General features: G+C 45.4%; 1 protein-coding gene across 1 annotated transcript in view; it reads left to right on the top strand.

Moving 5' to 3' along the window:
- The first annotated feature begins 4,059 nt into the window (after nucleotides 1-4,059).
- Nucleotides 4,060-19,272, top strand: part of FLT3 (fms related receptor tyrosine kinase 3) — a 182,087-nt gene continuing 166,874 nt past the window's right edge. The window contains exon 1 of the mRNA XM_077484075.1: nucleotides 4,060-4,227. Within this exon, the coding sequence (XP_077340201.1) occupies nucleotides 4,176-4,227 (52 nt within the window). The 5' untranslated portion in view covers nucleotides 4,060-4,175. The remainder of the gene's footprint in view (nucleotides 4,228-19,272) is intronic.

Raw genomic sequence — 19,272 nt, 5'->3', positions numbered from 1 at the left:
GGTGGTGGAGGAGAGCACGGGGGTCAGGAGAGTGCGGTGGTGGAAGAGAAGAGCAGGGGGGGGGGCAGGAGAGTGCGGTGGTGGAGGAGAGCACTGGGGGGGGTCAGTAGAGTGTGGTGGTGGAGGAGAGGAGGACTGGGGGGGCAGGAGAGTGCGGTGGTGGAGGAGAGGAGCACTGGGGGGGTCAGGAGAGTGCGGTGGTGGAAGAGAAGAGCGGGGGGGGGCAGGAGAGTGCGGTGGTGGAAGAGAGCACGGGGGGGGGCAGGAGAATGCGGTGGTGGAAGAGAGCACGGGGGGGGGCAGGAGAGTGTGGTGGTGGAGGAGAGCACGGGGGGCAGGAGAGTGCGGTGGTGGAGGAGATGAGCACTGGGGGGGGCAGGAGAGTGCGGTGGTGGAGGAGCGCACTGGGGGGGGGGCAGGAGAGTGCAGTGGTGGAAGAGAGCACTGGGGGGGGGTCAGGAGAGTGTGGTGGTGGAGGAGAGCACGGGGGTCAGGAGAGTGCGGTGATGGAAGAGAAGAGCAGGGGGGGGGGCAGGAGAGTGCGGTGGTGGAGGAGAGCACTGCAGCCCCCCTCCCCCCCTCGATCCTCCTATCCAGGCACTGTAGCACGGATCATGGGCATCTACTCCTGTGTATCACAGCGCTGGATGGCTGTGTTCGGCGGCCGCTCTGTAACACAGTCCCGCCCCCCCAGACCGGCTCATGTGATAGGCGGAGCGTTGATTCTCTCTACTATCACACGAGATGGTCTGGGGGCGCCGAACACAGCCATCCAGCGCTGTGATACACAGGAGAGAGCGGACTCAGAAAAAAAAATAATGCAGCATGGCAGCGGCGGCGGGAGTGGCAACACCTTGGGGATTCCAGGGGGGGGCACTTGACCCCCCTTGCCCCCTGCTGCGGACGCCCATGGGCTGTGGGGTTGTAGCCTAGGGACTGCCCCATGGGCGGAACTAAAAGTTCTGAAGTGTTGTATTACAACTTGCCTAGTATCTCCAGTGATAGGGCTGACAACCCATTTGGTTACAGAGAGGAGCTGTGTCGGTTGGTGAATTACAGATTTTATGGTGAGTACAAAAATCCTATTTTTTAGAACAAGGAGAGGGGGAGAGTTTCCAATAAGGAAGTGACTGCTCTGGACTTCCAAATGGCGGCTTCCAGCAAAAAGAAACAGGAGCAATGCTGGGGGCAATTTACAGCACACACTCATTTTGGTAGCATAACAATTAATGTGGAATGTACAGTATGTTCTTTTGTCAAAGAACATTAAAGTGTAACTTTAGTCAGAAAATTAAGTCCTGCTAGATCATGTCAGACTGGCCGTTTTGCAAGTTTAGCTATGTAAAACTTTAAAAATACCTGTATATAATGTTTAAAACCCAGTAGGAGACTGTCTCACCCTGCTCTGCACATGCTCAAATGCTCTCCATTTTTAAGCACTGCCGAATTTGTAGAGGCCAATCTGCTGATAGCCTTAAAGTGTAATTAAACCCTTCTATCCTTTACAGTCAAGGAACTGCTTTTGCTTGATCTGCAACTGCCTTGGTGCTGCATATGTGATTATTTTTGACACCAGCCAATTATTAGTTTGACAGTTTGGTTGAGGACACAAGTAACAGTTAGCAATCCTGGTGTTCTAGGAATGTAACTGTTTTTTTTTTTAAATCGTTAAATCAATGGGTTTAGTTCCACTTTATGATTTACTGCTGTTCAGGGGCTCTGAGCTTCAGCAAAATGGCAGCCTCAGACAAGAAGAAACAGGAGCAATGAGGGAGGCAATTTACAGAGCACAATAATTTTGGTTGTATAATTATCATTGTGGAATATAGATTCCTTTCTAAAGAACTTTTTTTTTTATCAAACTGTTTTGGGTAAAGTTCCTCTTTAATTACCATACTCTAAGGCCCCATACACACTATTAGATTTTCTTCAGATTTTTGTCTTCCAATTTACCAAAACCATGTAGTGCGAGGGCCTGCCTGATTGCACACAAATTGAAACTTTAATGCTGCGTACAGATCGGAATTTCCGACAACCAAACCGTGGATTTATTTCTGACGGATGTTGGCTCAAACTTGTCTTGCATACACGCGGTCACACAATTGTTGTTGGAAATTCCAAACGTCAAGAACGCGGTGATGTACAAAATGTATGACGAGCCGAGAAAAATTAAGTTCAATAGCCAGTGCGGCTCTTCTGCTTGATTCAGAGCATGAGTGTAATTTTGTGTGTCGGCCTTGTCTACACAAGCGCGGAATTAAAAACAATGGATTTTGTTGTCGAAAAATTTGAGATCTAGCTCTCAAACATCTGTTGTCGAAAATTCCAGCAGAAAATGTCCGATGGAGCCTACCTACACATGGTCGGACTTTCCTACAACAAGCTCACACCGAACATTTGTTAGCGGAAATTGCGATCGCGTGTACGCGCCATTAAGGTTTGACCTCATATTATATGGTTTTGGTAAATCTGAAGACAAAAAATATGCTGAAAATCTGTGTGTATGGGGTCAAAGTGAATCTACAATTGGTATGAAATTACCATGTTTGTCCTTGGTTTATGCGTAACCCAAGCTATTATCTCTTCTGAAATATAGAAGATTAACTAATCATTTCCTGTATGTTCCTACTAATGGACTCTGCACTAATATGAATTTGTTTTCAATAAAATATAATTAAAAAAAACTTAAAATAAAAAATCATTATGTAGTTTGTCAAAATAAAAATCAAGGCCATTTTCTGTCAACAAATTTCCAGGATCACATCTACAAAATGCAATACTATCTCTTGCAAAATGAGTGGGAACAGACAGATTATACGGTTTCTGACCCAACTGGCATGCACAAAATACAGATAGTAACTAGAGCGTTGGCTTCACACTAGCACACATCCTTACATTATACAATTATAGTAAAATGTTTAAAATGATTACCGTATTTATCGGTTTATAACACGCACTTTTTTCCCCTTAAAATCTGGAAAATCGCGGGTGCGTGTTATACGCCGATTCTCCACAACTTGGAGCCTCTGGGCGGCTTTCAGCCGCCTTCGGCCCTTCTTGGCGGCTTCTGCCCGCCTTCGGCCCTTCTCGGCGGCCTTCAGCCGCCTTCGGCTCTTCTCGTCGGCTTTGGGCCGCCTTTGCCCCTTTCGCTGGCCAAAAAATGGCGAGAATGGCCGAGAGTAGGTGAAAGCTGACGAGAACGGCCGAAGGGCCGCTGAGATACACAGGACGTCTCGGCGGCGCAATTTTTAAAAATAAAAGCTGCAAATAAAACTGACAAGGCTGAAAATGACACTGACAAGGGTACAACGATGGACAAGGCTGCAATGATGGACAAGGCTGCATAACAAGGCTGCAATGATGGACAAGGCTGCATGGCAAGGCTGCATGACAAGGCTGCAATGATGGACAAGGCTGCATGACAAGGCTGCAATGATGGACAAGGCTGCATGACAAGGCTGCAATGATGGACAAGGCTGCATGACAAGGCTGCAATGATGGACAAGGCTGCATGACAAGGCTGCATGACAAGGCTGCAATGATGGACAAGGCTGCATGACAAGGCTGCAATGATGGACAAGGCTGCATGACAAGGCTGCAATGATGGACAAGGCTGCATGACAAGGCTGCATGACAAGGCTGCAATGATGGACAAGGCTGCAATGATGGACAAGGCTGCATGACAAGGCTGCAATTATGGACAAGGCTGTATGACAAGGCTGCAATGATGGACAAGGCTGCAGATGGACACTGATAAGCCTGCATTGATGAGCATTTAAATGTAAGTTTTTTTTTCCTTAAACTTCCCGCCTAAAAGTTTTTTCCTTAAAATTCCCTCCTAAACTTGGGGGTGCGTGTTATATGCCGATAAATACGGTACTCAATATTACTACAGTTTTCCCCTTTCACAAACGGTGTGGCTCACCACCACTTGGTATATTTAATTGTGACTCACAAGCTAATAAAAACTGGTGACCCTTGAGGTTAGTGATATATGTAAATGTATTGCTGAACAGGCAGGCGGGTATCTTTCAGAATGCATGCAGGTTTTGAAAATGGAGAAGTTTTGTGGTTTATAAGGGGGTGGCTCTAGGTGTGCAGCTGCTATATTTACTAATAGAGAACAAAGTGACAAAGGCTGCAACTTTAGCATTGCCTATGAAGGAGAGAGCATTATGCAAGAACTCAGGGGCTCATACGCTTCTACGCCAAGCCCCTGGCTGCAAGGTAAGAAAGGTCTATTTATTTTGCATAGCTTTCACAAAAGTGTTGGGCTCACCAGTGGTTGGTATGCGATATACTGTACAATGTGAAACCGATGTCCTACGGTGAAGTGCGCTGTACAGTGAGGGAAAAAAGTATTTGATCCTCTGTTGATTTTGTATGTTTGCCCACTGACAAAGAAATGATCAGTCTATAATTTTAATGGTAGGTTTATTTTAACAGTGAGAGACAGAACAACAACAAAAATATCCAGAAAAATGCATTTCAAAAAAGTTATAAATTGATTTTCATTTTAATGAAATTAGTATTTTTTTTTTTAATCTTTTTTTAAGGAATGCGGTTTGTACAAAATGACATAATAACACACATGTCAACCTACGAAATTCAGTGATAGACAATAAAAATAACTTGTCAAACATATAATATAGAAAAAACAATCACGGTTCCATCACATAATTATAGTAAATCAGGAGTCTGTGGTCTAAGGACTCTACAACAATTGTATCCTGTAGTTGAACCTGGACAGCAGTGGGAACCTCCAATCCCAAAATAAGGACAGTTTTATTGGACTTATGTAGACTAATGATTGAGAGCATTAAGGAGAGGGAAAGACAACCTGAGAGTTAAAGTGAACTTGTCCCTTTTTGGCAGGTACCAAACCATTGTACTTTAGGGGACAAAACTTGGACAATGTGCCTTTTATAGTATGTAGCTTTCAGTCCTGGTTTTGTGGGAGCAGTACCAGAGGATTACTGCAAACCAAAATTTTCTCTTTTAAGGGAGAACATAGTGGATGACACCTGAGGTGTCAATCGGAGAGATAAAGAGTAAAGAAGAAGTTGTAGAGGGTAAGTAAGAGGGGAGGGGGGGGGGATAAGGGATTCTGGCAGGGCCGACAGTCCCAGGCTTCAAATTCTTCTAAGGCAGATTATTCAAATGTAGGACTTGTATTCGTCTGAGAATCGGAACAGATCCCAGTGTGTCCAGCGAGTGTTGTGTTTTTCCTCCCTTTCCCTTAAGGCAGCTGTGAGTTGCTCCATCTGCTGCATAGTGCACACCCTAGTAAACCACTGTGATACCACAGGTGGAGATTGTTGCTTCCATGCGTGAAATTGAACCCCTTTGCAAAACATGACTTAATACCTGGTGGCAAAACCCTTGTTGGCAAGCCCAGAGGTCAGATGTTTCTTGTAGTTAGCCACCAGGTTGGCACACACATCTCAGGAGGGATTTTGTCCCACTTCTCTTTGCAGATCCTCTCCGAGTCATTAAGGTTTCGAGGCTGACGTTTGGTAACTCGAACCTTCAGCTCTCTCCACATATCTTGATCTCTGTGGGATTAAGGTATGGAGACTGGCTACTCCCAGGACTTGAATGTGCTTCTTCTTCAGCCACTCCTTTGTTGCATTGGCTGTGTTTTTTGGGTCATTGTCATGCTGGAATACCCATCCAGGACCCATTTTCAATGCTATGGCTGATTGAAGGAAGCTCTCACCCAGGATCTGATGGTACATGGCCCCGTCCATAGTCCCTTTGATGCGGTGAAGTTGTCCTGTCCCCTTAGCAGAAAAACACCCAAAAAGCATAATGTTTTCTCCTCCATGTTTGACAGTAGGGATGGTGTTCTTGGGGTCAAAGGCAGCATACCTCCTCCTCTAAACATGACAAGTTCGGTCTCTGCTTACAACAATAATTTCACCCAGTTCTCCTCTGAATCATTCAGATGTCCATTACCAAACTTCAGATGGGCCTGTAAATGTGCTTTCTTTAGCAGGGTGACCTTGTGGGCACTGCAGGATTTTAGTGCTTTATGGCTTAGTGTGTTACCAATTGTTTTCTTGGTGACTATGGTCCCAGCTACCTTGAGATCATTGACAAGATTCTCCCATGTAGTTTTGGGCTGATTCCTCACCATTCTCATGATCATTGAAACGCCACAAGGTGAGCTCTTGAATGAAGCCCCAGATTGAGATCAATTGACTGTTATTTTGTGTTTCTTTCATTTGTGAATACTCGCACCAACTGTTGTCACCCTCTCACCAGGCTACTTGGTGATGTACTTGCAGCCCATTCCAGCCTTGTATAGGTCTACAATTTTGTTACTGACATTGTTGGACAGCTCTTTGGTCTTGCCCATTGTGGAGAGATTCGTATTTGATTGCTTCTGTGGACAGGTGTCTTTTATACAGGTAACAAGCTGAGATTAGGAGCACTCCCTTTAAGGGAGTGCTCCTAAACTCAGCTCATTACCTGTATACAGGGCCATCTTTAATACTGATTGGACCATGGGCAAACATTTTATTGGGGCCCCCGCTAAGCCCCCACTATGCAATTTCCCTTTCCATCTGCTCTGAGAGCAGCTAGACTCAAAATCAGTTTACTACAGAAGATCAGGCAGTGATTGAGCTTAATTGCCAGAGGATGCAGCATATCATTACCGCTCACTGACTGGTTGCTAGAGGTTACAGAGCATAATTTCTGTTGCTGAGTGGTTTCTAGAAGTTACAGCACATCATTACGGCTCACTGATTGGTTGCTAGAGGTTACAGCACATCATTACAGCTCACTGATTGGTTGCTAGAGGTTACAGCACATCATTACAGCTCACTGATTGGTTGCTAGAGGTTACAGCACATCATTATGATACAACTGGACACAATGAATTTTTTTAATTTAATTAATTTAATTAATTTTTCATTGCTGGATCTGTGTTGAAAGTGTATGATTAACCATTTCTTTGCTAGCAGAACCCTAGTGGAAATGCATGATATTTCCAGCAGGGATCTTCTAGCATTGAAAGGGCTATCATGTGCTCCCCAAGAGAGCTACTATCTCCACTCAGTAGCCACCATGGCACACACCTCTGTCCAGTCCGCTCTGCAGCCTGACTAAAGCCGGCCATAGACGGTTTAAATCTCAGCAGGTTCAGCAGGCACCGGACAAATTTATTGGCAGGCTGAATGTCCCCAAGTTGATTGATCAACTTAGGTACTACAAGCCTGCAAGATTTTACATGCGATTGTTGCTAGTGCTCCCCCCCCCCCCGAAAGAAAAGAATGGCTCTTCAGGAGGTGCTCCCTCATCAACATTGACTACGTTGATGGGGAAATCAAGCAAATTTCTTTACTGCAACCCTCCCTGAATCCCGCCCAATCACCACTACGAGCCTTGCAGCAGGCTCTGCCTCAGGGATGATCAGTACTCCAGTGGGAGCCACCTGATCACTGCTGGGGTGGGGGGGGGGGAATCTGTCCTTGCATGGTCTTCAGCGGGCCCCTATCCTGCCATCTGGAGCCCCCGCATTGGCGGAATGCCAGGGCCCGGTTGCAAGTGCAAACTCTGCGATCCTGGGAGTTCTGCTACTGGTACCACAGCTTTACGTGAGATGGCTAGGTAGTTACTAATGGCTCAGTCTCTAGTGGTGGTAGCAAGTAGCCTGCAAAGCACTCTAACCAGATCCAGCGACACAGCAGCAGTGGTCCCTTCAATCAGGATTCTGGGGTTGCCCCTCATGACTACAGTAGGCAGTGCAGCAAGGTTTATAGCTTGGCAGTGGCTCAGCAACACGGTCCTCTAGCTCTTGCAGCCTCCTCCACATGGGACATGCTTGCATGTTTTTCAGCAGATCAGTATCTCTCTGGGGGATCTGTACCACACATTCCTCTCACTAACTCCCCAGAACACTGCACTGTCTGGGTGAACTTTAAAAGCAAGGTATATTCAGGCACTATGGGTTTCAGTAAATAGTTCATTCCTTGAGACTACATGTCCCATCATGCCCATCAAGTCTCTTCTGATTGGCTGCTTGTTCTGCTTAGACAGAGGAGGGGGAAGAAGAAGCAGCTATTAGACAAAGTCGGCTGCTGACAGGAGGAGGTGGGGGGGTGGCAAGCAGATTGTGAGTACACAGAGATCCCTCAACTGCACTTCTACCCTGTCTTAGCACATCTGTTTAGAGATCAGTGGTCCATGCAGCGGTGGGAGGGGAGATCTCTCAGCTACACTGATAGGACAAGAGGGGCACACGGGCCCCTGTAGCTAGGAGCAACCCAGGGAGGGGGAAGAACAAGCAATGATAAGACAGAGATTGCTGCTGACAGGAGGGTGACAGAGCCCTGGGTGTGACTGTACACAATAGAGGCATATGATGTGTGGTGATGGATGCAGGCTGGGTGTACACAGGGTAAGATGGGGGTTGGGTGACACTCACCAGTTCCTCCAGGGTGCGGTTCTCCCTCTCTGCAGCACACGTCTCACCAGCAGGCTGCCATCTTCCTGCACCCCTCAGACAGCCACCTGTAATGCGAGTCTAGCAGCCTTCTCCCTGCGAGTCCCATCCATGTGTACCATCCGAAGAATCTGGCCCACCGCTGATAACAAGACTGCTTTAATGCATGCAGGCAGGGACCGTGAGAGAGAGTCTGGCCTGGTAGTGGTGGTTAGGCAAGTGGGAAGGACACAGTCGGCTCTCTATTGTTCCACCAGAGGGCATGGCAACCCAATAAAGAAACCAAGAGTCTCTTATAGGGCCTCCTGCTGGCCGCAAACAGTTTTTAAATGGTTAGTCCATCCCTGGAATCGGCTGCTTGGCTACACTGGGAAAACAATTTGCGGGCTCAGGGAGCAGCTGCTTTGGGCCCCACAATAATAACAGGGCCAAGGGCAGCTGCCCCTGCCTGTATAGAAGACACCTGGGAGCCAGAAATCTTGCTGATTGATAGGGGATCAAATACTTGTTTCACTCATTAAAATGCAAATCAATTTATAACTTTTTTGAAATGTGTTTTTCTGGATATTTTTGTTGTTCTTTCTCTCACTGTTAAAATAAACCTACCATTAAAATTATAGACCGTTCATTTCTTTGTCAGTGGGCAAACCTACAAAATCAGCAGGGGATCAAATACTTTTTTCCCTCACTGTATGTATTCTGGGAAGGGGATCATTTGATAACTCCTCGAGTATCACAACAGACCATAGTTTGGAAAGCATTGCTCTTAAACTAGAGATAATACAATATAGTGTAACATTGAGGCTGGGTTCACACTACTGCAAGTTGGATGTCGGTTTCCTTGCATCCAATTCGCATGTCAGGAGATTGTGACCGGATCTCTATGGAGCTGGTCCACACATCTCCGGAGCTGCTCTGGTGTGAATTGCACAAGAGTCCTATACATCTTCTGGTCTGTTTCAAGCCGAATTCAGCCAAATATTCGGACTGAATTCGCTCCTGAAACAGTGAACAAGGATGCACCGGACCCCTGCTGTGAGCCGCTCTGTGCGGCAGTGTGAACCCAGCCTTAAAATTCAACTAGTCCTATCTATTTTTAAGTAAAATATTTGCTGATATCAATAGAATCCTTTTTTTTTTCTAACAGCTTCACTGCTCTACTGTGCATGTGTTTTTGAGATTAGGGGTGCACACCCTAATGCAATAGGCTGTGCACACCTATGATCCCAAGCAGACACCTTTACCAGCATAGTAAGCGTAAAATGCAATTACCATTGGATGTATTTTCCTAATTTTATGTGCATGTATGCTAAGTATTGTTGCTGTCTTATCACTGGGGGAAAGCAGACTAAGGCCTGCCACTGACAAATTTTTTACCGTATATACTCGAGTATAGGCCGACCCGAGTATAAGCCGAGGCCCCCAATTTACCCCCAAAAAACTGGGAAACCTATTGACTCGTGTATAAGCCGAGGGTGAGATATGCCTGTCCATCCCTGTGTGTGTCCGTCCATCCCTGTGTGTCCGTCCATCCCTGTGTGTCCGTCCATCCCTGTGTGTGTGTGTCCATCCATCCATCCCTGTGTGTGTGTGTGTGCGTCCATCCATCCATCCATCCCTGTGTGTGTGTGTGTGTGTGTGTGTGTGTGTGTCCATCCATCCATCCATCCCTGTGTGTGTGTGTGTGTCCATCCATCCATCCATCCCTGTGTGTGTGTGTGTGTCCATCCATCCATCCCTCCCTGTGTGTGTGTGTGTGTGTGTGTGTGTGTGTGTGTGTGTGTGTGTCCGTGCAGCCTTGTGTGTCCAGCCTACCTGTGTCCCGAGCCTCCGTCCGGTCCCGTCCCGAGCCTCCGTGTCGTCCCGTCCCGAGCCTCCGTGTCGTCCCGTCCCGAGCCTCCGTGTCGTCCCGTCCCGAGCCTCCGTGTCGTCCCATGCCAGGATCGCCGCTCTTCGTCGGCGCCCTGGCGGCCATTCCCCTGTTCAAAAGCCGCGCCTCCCGCCTCCGCCTGTGATAGGCGGAACACTCAATTTCCCAGCAGTCTGTGTTCCGCCTATCACAGACATCGTCTCATCCTCGTCCGTAGTACGAGGATGAGCCGATGTCCGTGATAGGCGGAACACTGACTGCTGGGAAATTGAGTGTTCCGCCTATCACAGGCGGAGGCGGAGGCGCGGCTTTTGAAAGGTAGAATGGCCGCTGTCTGTCTGCTCGACACGCTGTTCGGGCAGTCAGACAGCGGTGACTCGAGTATAAGCCGAGGGGGGCACTTTCAGCCTCAAAAAAGAGGCTGAAAATCTCGGCTTATACTCGAGTATATACGGTATTTTTTTTAATCAGCCAGTGGGGTGATTAAAAAAAATGAAGAAATTACTCCATCCTCACAAGCAAGGTGGATGGAGGAATTATCTCTGATGTATCAAATTCTGATCTCCTCTGCTCAGTAGCTGCAGCCAATTGGCTTCAGTTGGCCAATTGAGATTTTTTTTTGCAATATTCCCATTCAACAGAAGTCAATCATTAGTCCAGCTGAATGGCGATTTATCTATGTGTAGCTTAAGGAAGTGCTTGCAACTGCTTACAGCAGACTAACAGCACCATCTCAGCCTAAAAAAAAGATGGACTTTTCTTGAGAAAATATATTTCCTGGTTCCTCCATGGCACCATACCAGTGAATATTATAAAAGAAAAGGATTAGTGCACTCCCAGCATTCTCCTTCCCCAACATGGTCAGTGAATGGTGGTCAAATGTCCCTTATCCCTGCAGTCGTCAGCTTCCAGCTGGGTTCAAGCCTCTCCCGGGTGCAGTCCCTATTCTTGGGCAGCTATATGCGCTGATAAGATAAGGAGTCCCTTCTGTGGGTCTTTTGGGACATCAGTTGTCTCCTAGCTAAGAGCTCCTACCTGCACTTATATACTGGCATTTGCTCAAGCCTGCAGCAGAGAAAGCAGCTATATCTTTTTTTCACTTAGCTTTAAGGCCGCGTACACACGGGCGGATTGTCTGCCCAACTAAGTTCGTCAGACAATCCGACAGACAGTCCGTTCAACTTTTGAATGAACGGACTTGACCACACACGATGAACAGACAGTCTGCTGAAAACTTGCACGATGATGTGTACAGCACGTACGACGGGACTAGAAAAACGACGTCCAATACACTGCAATGCAATCTTCGGCCATGTAAATCCTTTCTGAGCATGCGCCATACTTAGTCCGTCCAACTTGCCTACACACGAGCGGACTGTCCGCTGAAACCAAGTTTGGACGGACAAAACCAAGTTTGGACGGACAAAATTACGGAAATTCCGAAAGACTAAGTCCGTCAGATTGTCCGCTGAAAAAGTCCGCTGAAGCCCACACACGAGCGGATTTTCCGCTGAAACACGGTTCAGCGGACTAAGTTGGGCAGACAATCCGCTCGTGTGTACGCGGCCTAAGCCTTGTACACACAATCAGACTTTCAGCAGACAAAGCGTCAGACTTTTGTCCGAAGGGTGTGTGCCGTGAACTTGTCTTGCATACAAACGCCACACAATTGTCGGCCAACAAACATGAACGTAGTGATGTACTAAGTGGAATTTTTGCTCTTGAGCGCCACCCTTTGGGCACCTTCTGCTGATGTCGCGTTTGCTGAGCATTGATTCTGAGCACGTGTGTTTGTACTTTGGACTTTTGTGTGATGGACTTGTGCACACGCGATACGAAAATCTGACAACAGAGCGTTGTCCGGTGAAAATTTATAAGCCTGCTAACCAACATTTGTATGCGGGGATCTCCTGGAGGGGACCCTGTTTTTTTCCAATGGTAAATGTAATTTCTTTCTTTTTCTATACTCAGGAATTAGGGCTGATCTGAGGTGTGGAGTTGCAGGAATTGGGGCTGATCTGAGGTGTGGGAGTGCAGGATGCTAATTTCTCACTACTAAAATAGTTTACAGCATTTACTTTATAAAAATTTATTTTCGTGATTGAAAGTGTGAAGTTGACATTTTTTTCTTATAAAATCAGCACGCTCAATTTCTTTGAAACCATTTTTCGACACGCTGTGCTCAAAAGGTTGCCTACTCCTGGTCTATATGCTTGCAACATTGTTCATTTCCCATTCACTGATTTTTCAATCTATTTTTTCTCGAAGGAGACTGTTGGAAAATTGTTTGCCTGCTTTCAGACAAATGCAGCCACTGTTCAGGTATTCTGACAGCGGGCAGAATGGATTTGTCCATTCACGTTGTTAGCATGGATGGGGGAATCAGTTATATTCAGCCTATGTATGTATAAATCAGCAACTAAATCGGCTGAAATTTGAGCCATGTAAGCTAGGCTTTAACATGAGAAAATGATAAGTGTGGTGCCATCAAAATCCTTATTTGGAAATAAATTGACAAATAAACATATAAATAAATGAGAAAAGTGCAGCTGCCCCTTTAAGTGGTAAACCCACTTTTAACACAATATAATAACAAAAGTAAGGCGCTACTGTATAATTAATAGTGCCATAATCATTAATCTATGAACCTAAAAATACAAAATCTTATAAAAGTCCCATCAGTGTAAACCAGATCTTCTTGAAAGACTCCAATCACAGTGATGAAAGACGTACACTGCTACCCTGTTTCCCCTAAAATAAGACCTAGTGTGATTGTCGGTGATAGCTGCAATAAAAGCCCTACCCCCCAAATAAGCCCTAGTTAAAGTCCTTGTAGGTCTTCTTTTCAGGGTAGGGCTTATTTTTGAGGAAACAGAGTAGGGCTTATTTGGGTGGTAGGGCTTATATTGCAGCCAACACCGACAATCACGCTAGGTCTTATTTTAGGGGAAACAGGGTAATAATTTCCTTTTTATAGTGCTCCACCAACCGTGTGTATAAAAGGTACATTTACCAACTATCAATACAAGGCCATCCTTCAGATATTTCCAGCTTCTAATTCTCAAACCATAAACTGGATCCAGATGATCTTGTAGTAACATAATGGGTTCAACAACCCAGGCCCTCCTGGCATCTCTCTCATATAATATTAAGAAAATGACCCAAAGAGAGTAGTAAGGAATATCATGGTGTAGTATAGAAAATCAGTTGAGACCCAAATTATTAAAGTTGTTACCAGAGCAAGTAGTGAGGGTTTAATCAATGACTGGTGACAAAAGTTCTAATGACAACTGTATAGGATGGAAATTGCCTTCACCTTGGGGAGATTTCCTCTCTTGTTGTCTCTCCAGGATAAGAGGTGAAGTAAAATCCCCCCAACAGGAAACAGACAGCAAAAAAAATAGTTCAAACCCTTTCCTACACTTTTCCAAAGGTACATACACTTTAAAGCAGAACTCCACCCAAAAGGGGAAGTTCGGCTTTTGAGTGCACATTTGGAATGTCATTTTTGTTGAGTGGGGGCGGTTACCTAGTTTTGACATGTACCTATTCCCACTTCTGCTTGAATCGCCAAGGCCAATGTTTCTCAACTCCAGTCCTCAATTACCCCCAACAGGTCATGTTTTCAGGATTTCCCTCAAATAAAATGACTGTGGTAAATACTAAAGCAGAGAAACTGATCAAATTACCTGTGCAAAATAATTGAAAGTCTGAAAACATGACCTGTTGGGAGTTTTTGAGGACTGGAGTTGAGAAACATTGGCCTAGCCGATCCGAGTGGAAATTCTCCTCTCCCCCTCCCTCCCCCTCACTCTCTAGGGACACGTCACAGATCCCAAAAGACAGGGGGGCCGTTCATAATGCACAGCGCGGCTCACGTATGCGCAGTAGGCAACCGACTGTGAAGCAGCAAGCAGCACAGCTGGCTGCCCACAATTATGATGCCGGAGACAGGAACCCTAAGGCTCGGTTCACACAGGGGCGGCACGACTTGCAGCGCGACTCACAGACACGACCTGCACACGACTTCAGCGGCGACTTGCAAAACGACTTCTGTATAGAAGTCAATGCAAGTCGCCTGAAGTCGCCCCAAAAATAGTACAGGAACCTTTTTTCTAAGTCGGAGCGACTTGAGTCGCTCCTATTATAACGGTTCTATAGTACAGAACGGAGCGCGACTTGTCAGGCGGCTAAGTCGCCTGGACAAGTCGCCCCTGTGTGAACCGAAAAAGGGGAAGAGCAACGGGGGCGGGACTTTAAATGAAGTGCGAAATTATAATAGAATAATATAAATTGGTGAACAATTGGGGAGTTTTAATAAGTTCATAAAGTTATAACAGACATGATTAGATCATTTACAATAGATAAAAGGTACTAGCAATACATGATGATAATAAGTTCATAAAAGGTATAATATGTACACTATTAGATCCATTATAATTAGTACAAAGCATTAACAATACATCATAGCAGCATATATGTAAAATATGAACGTAACAAAATTCCACAGTTCACCAAATGGAGTTGATATAAGACCATAAAGCATGAAATAGTGCCTGCATGACGGGTAGCCTCAATATTCTGTAGACAATATTTGAATAGAACAGCTGTAAAGAACTTGGATACGACTAGGAAAAACACGACTTCAATAGCTCTACGTGTTTCGTGGCTGACCGCCACTCATCAGGAGCAAGCGTGTACGATAACTACAATGAAAAAAGATATCAGTATAATATGATAATAATAACAGGCATGACATAAGGGTGGGGTAATAGACCAAACCCCACATAAAGTACATGCTTACATATTATGATTCACTTGATGGTGACTGACCGTCGGGCTCCACCAGCCATATCGGGGGCACCTCCCCCGGGAGCTGAGATGGGCAGAGCCGCGAAGGCGACCCACAGGGCGCCAAACAAGGCAGATGAACAACCATGAGATAAACCTGTGTGGGAAGGACCAGGACGAGATAGTGATTAGTGGTAATGAAAAGGTGAAACCAGGACAAAAGGAGCCCTGAATATAAGTGTGGTCGTGAAACAAAACAGGTCGAAATTAATGACACAGATTGAAAGGAAAAAGGAAGGGAAAGAAAACAGCCCTGAGAATCAGTGTAATTGTGAAAGAAAAGCAAGTCAAACCTAATGCCTCTGACTGAGATGAAAGAGAGGGGGAAAGAAAGAATGTGATCCGTGAGAAGATTAGTAAAGGAGGACCGGAGGATAGTAGAGAAAGGTTACCCAGTGCATGAAGTGAGCCAATGCCAGAATTAGGAACAGTGCCGCTTCCCAGATATGTATGATATCCGTTGACATGGGAGTCTCGGGAGTGAATGCTGCCAGGATCGCACCTCTTGTAGGCGCCGCCACGGACACCGCCCACCAACGTCACGCTGCGCACTCGAGGGAGGGGCGGAAGGCGCCGCCGCACGGGCATTGATGCGCCCGGCGTGCCTTCATGCACTGGGTAACCTTTCTCTACTATCCTCCGGTCCTCCTTTACTAATCTTCTCACGGATCACATTCTTTCTTTCCCCCTCTCTTTCATCTCAGTCAGAGGCATTAGGTTTGACTTGCTTTTCTTTCACAATTACACTGATTCTCAGGGCTGTTTTCTTTCCCTTCCTTTTTCATTTCAATCTGTGGCATTAATTTCGACCTGTTCTGTTTCACAACCACACTTATATTCAGGGCTGCTTTTGTCCTGGTTTCACCTTTTCATTACCACTAATCACTATCTCGTCCTGGTCCTTCCCACACAGGTTTATCTCATGGGTGTTCATCTGCCTTGTTTGGCGCCCTGTGGGTCGCCTTCGCGGCTCTGCCCATCTCAGCTCCCGGGGGAGGTGCCCCCGATATGGCTGGTGGAGCCCGGCGGTCAGTCACCATCAAGTGAACCATAATATGTAAGAATGTACTTTATGTGGGGTTTGGTCTATTACCCCACCCTTATGTCATGCCTGTTATTATTATCATATTATACTGATATCGTTTTTCATTGTAGTTATCGTACACGCTTGCTCCTGATGAGTGGCGGTCAGCCATGAAACGCGTAGAGCTATTGAAGTTGTGTTTTTCCTAGTCGTATCCAAGTTCTTTACAGCTGTTCTATTCAAATATTGTCTACAGAATATTGAGGCTACCCGTCATGCAGGCACTATTTCATGCTTTATGGTCTTATATCAACTCCATTTGGTGAACTGTGGAATTTTGTTACGTTCATATTTTACATATATGCTGCTATGATGTATTGTTAATGCTTTGTACTAATTATAATGGATCTAATAGTGTACATATTATACCTTTTATGAACTTATTATCATCATGTATTGCCAGTACCTTTTATCTATTGTAAATTATCTAATCATGTCTGTTATAACTTTATGAACTTATTAAAACTCCCCAATTGTTCACCAATTTATATTATTCTATTATAATTTCGCACTTCATTTAAAGTCCCGCCCCCGTTGCTCTTCCCCTTTTTCGGTTCACACAGGGGCGACTTGTCCAGGCGACTTAGCCGCCTGACAAGTCGCGCTCCGTTCCGTTTCGCACTTCATTTAAAGTCCCGGCCCCGTTGCTCTTCCCCTTTTTTGACCACTACAGGGATGGAAATACATGACCTTACCAGGTCACGTTTTCATGTTAAGTCCCAAGGGATGGAAATAGGTGACCTTACCAGGTCACATTTTACTTAAAGTCCCTCAATCCTTCTCCCATTAAATACTCCTGTGTGAACCGAGCCTAAGGCTAGTCAAGAACAAGCCCAGGTGAGGACAGTGCTTGATCTCTGGACAGGTAAATGTCCATTTATTAAAAGTCATCAACTACAGGATTTGTGGCTACTGACTTTTATTGTATTTTTTTCCACAGTGAACAACCTCTTTAACATGTGTTGAAATGGTTAGTAGCTGAAGATTAGTTGTAGATAAGGAGGTCATAGAGGGTAAGAGAAGATAAAGAAACAAATACATGAATTTGTAGAATAGTAAGGGAAAAATGACAAGAAGAATAAAGAAAGTCATAGGGGTGAGAACCAATAATATCGAGATTTCGTTTCCGCAAATTTCTAAATTTCACAATAAATTACTAAATTACATTCCTACCATTTCTTATTCTACAGATGCTTTAACTCCATTTGTGTCTCTGGATGCCGGTGTTTTAATGAAATGCCAGAGGCATTTCCTTGGCTTCTTGGTCACATTATCACTGTGATTGACTGTGATAGTGATCATGTGATCATACTGTAAGCCCATACTACTGGCTCCTGATTGTAAACAGTGATGGGAGCTGTTGGTAACAAAGCAGTCACAGTGCAGGGCGCCAAGTGAGCACATTCCCAGCACAAAGCAGTGGCGCCCTCTATGGTCCTCTATAGGTTAAGTTAGTTAACCTCTTGTTGACTATGTAACGTATATATGCAATGGCACGGAAGTTGGGCTCTAACATCCAGCCTTCACACATATACATCTACGGCAGCAGGAGGTTGTGTGCTGAGAGCATGTTAAAGTGATTTTAAAGTCTCAAAGTTTTTCTCCTTTTGTGCTGCAGCCTGATCCGATTCAGCAATTTGCACAAGCGCAGAAGCTTCAGCCACTGTTGCTCTCCTCCATTGGACAGATTCACAGCAGCAGGAGCCATTGGCTCCCACTGCTGTCAATCAAAATCTGTGACACGGGAGGAGGGCGTGGGGCCCAGTTCCGCTGTCTGTGTCAATGGATGCAGCAGCGGGAGGAGGGAGTGAGCCCACATGGGTGCCCCATGGAAAGGAGGGACCTGGAGCGCTGACTGGGGACCCCTGAAAAGGGGGATCGGGGATACTCTGTGCAAAACCCTTACACAGAGCAAGTAAGTATTACATGTTGTTTTTTTTTTTTTCTAAAAAAAATCAACCACTTTAATTGTGCATTACCAGCACACTGACCGAGGTGTCACCAACAGCTTTGTCAAGTCTTCTGATTGGGAGCCTGTGGGAATGAGGGACACCTACTAGAAAACGTACGTAGGCATAGGACACACCCCCCTGCCACACCCCCTTAAAGGGGAATTAACAAAAAAAAGGTTAATTAAATCTACTAAAAGTACTTTTTTTTATCACTACTATTCCTTTATATTGGCTTTTAAAGTTTACAAATGCAGCAATTTAGAATTTGGTTAAAAGGCTTAGCACTGGGAAACACTTTTTGAAAGATAAAAAGTGCATTTTAATATACAACTATGTGGATCAGACCAAAATGAGGGGGAATCAAGGACAGTTGGGAGTTATGGGATAGGCTCCTAATTAGGTGAGCACTGTGAGAGCTAATGACAACGGTCGCGTAATACAAAAGCCGCACTTTCTTTCCTGAAAATAAAGCCCACTTAAAGTGTTTGAAGAGCAATTCTGCCAACATGCCATGATGGGTAATGAGTCTACATAGCTAACTGAGAATTGTACAAAGCAGGGATCACTATACAGGATACTGTAGCCTCTCTAGTTCCTGAAACCGGGTTTAGTTGCTATAGATGTGGTGGAGCTAACCTGGATAAATAGCAGAGTTTCTGAATGATAAGGATATCCAGCAAATATTCACGTATACTTCCCCAAATTCGTTATTTGATCAGTTTACAAGCTCTGGCACTGAATTGTGTCTGCACTTGCAGCAGAGGAAGAAGGAAACAATGCTTTTTAAACAGACCAAACTGTTTTCACCTGATGCTTTGTCTATTTCTTAGTTTCTGGCATTTTAATAATATGGCCAGGGATACTTTACTGCTGAAATTTGGAATATAAGCATTTCTGTGCTCATACAAATGGAGGATTTGCTTACCCCCCCCCCCCAAGTCCTCAGGAGGTGTGGTGTCTGTGTGTGCTTGAGCGGCGGCGGGATTTGGGACAAGGTGACCTGATCTTCAAAATAAAAATCCAGGGACACCCTACGAACCATGCCTACTTTTATTGGGGGTGG

The sequence above is a fragment of the Lithobates pipiens genome, unplaced genomic scaffold (genome assembly GCF_037356315.1).
Source record: "Lithobates pipiens isolate NorthernLeopardFrog02 unplaced genomic scaffold, aLitPip1_a1.2 Scaffold_16, whole genome shotgun sequence".
Classification (NCBI taxonomy): Eukaryota; Metazoa; Chordata; class Amphibia; order Anura; family Ranidae; genus Lithobates; species Lithobates pipiens.
Note: the sequence above shows the minus strand (reverse complement) of the source record. Positions and strands in the feature narration are given on the sequence as shown.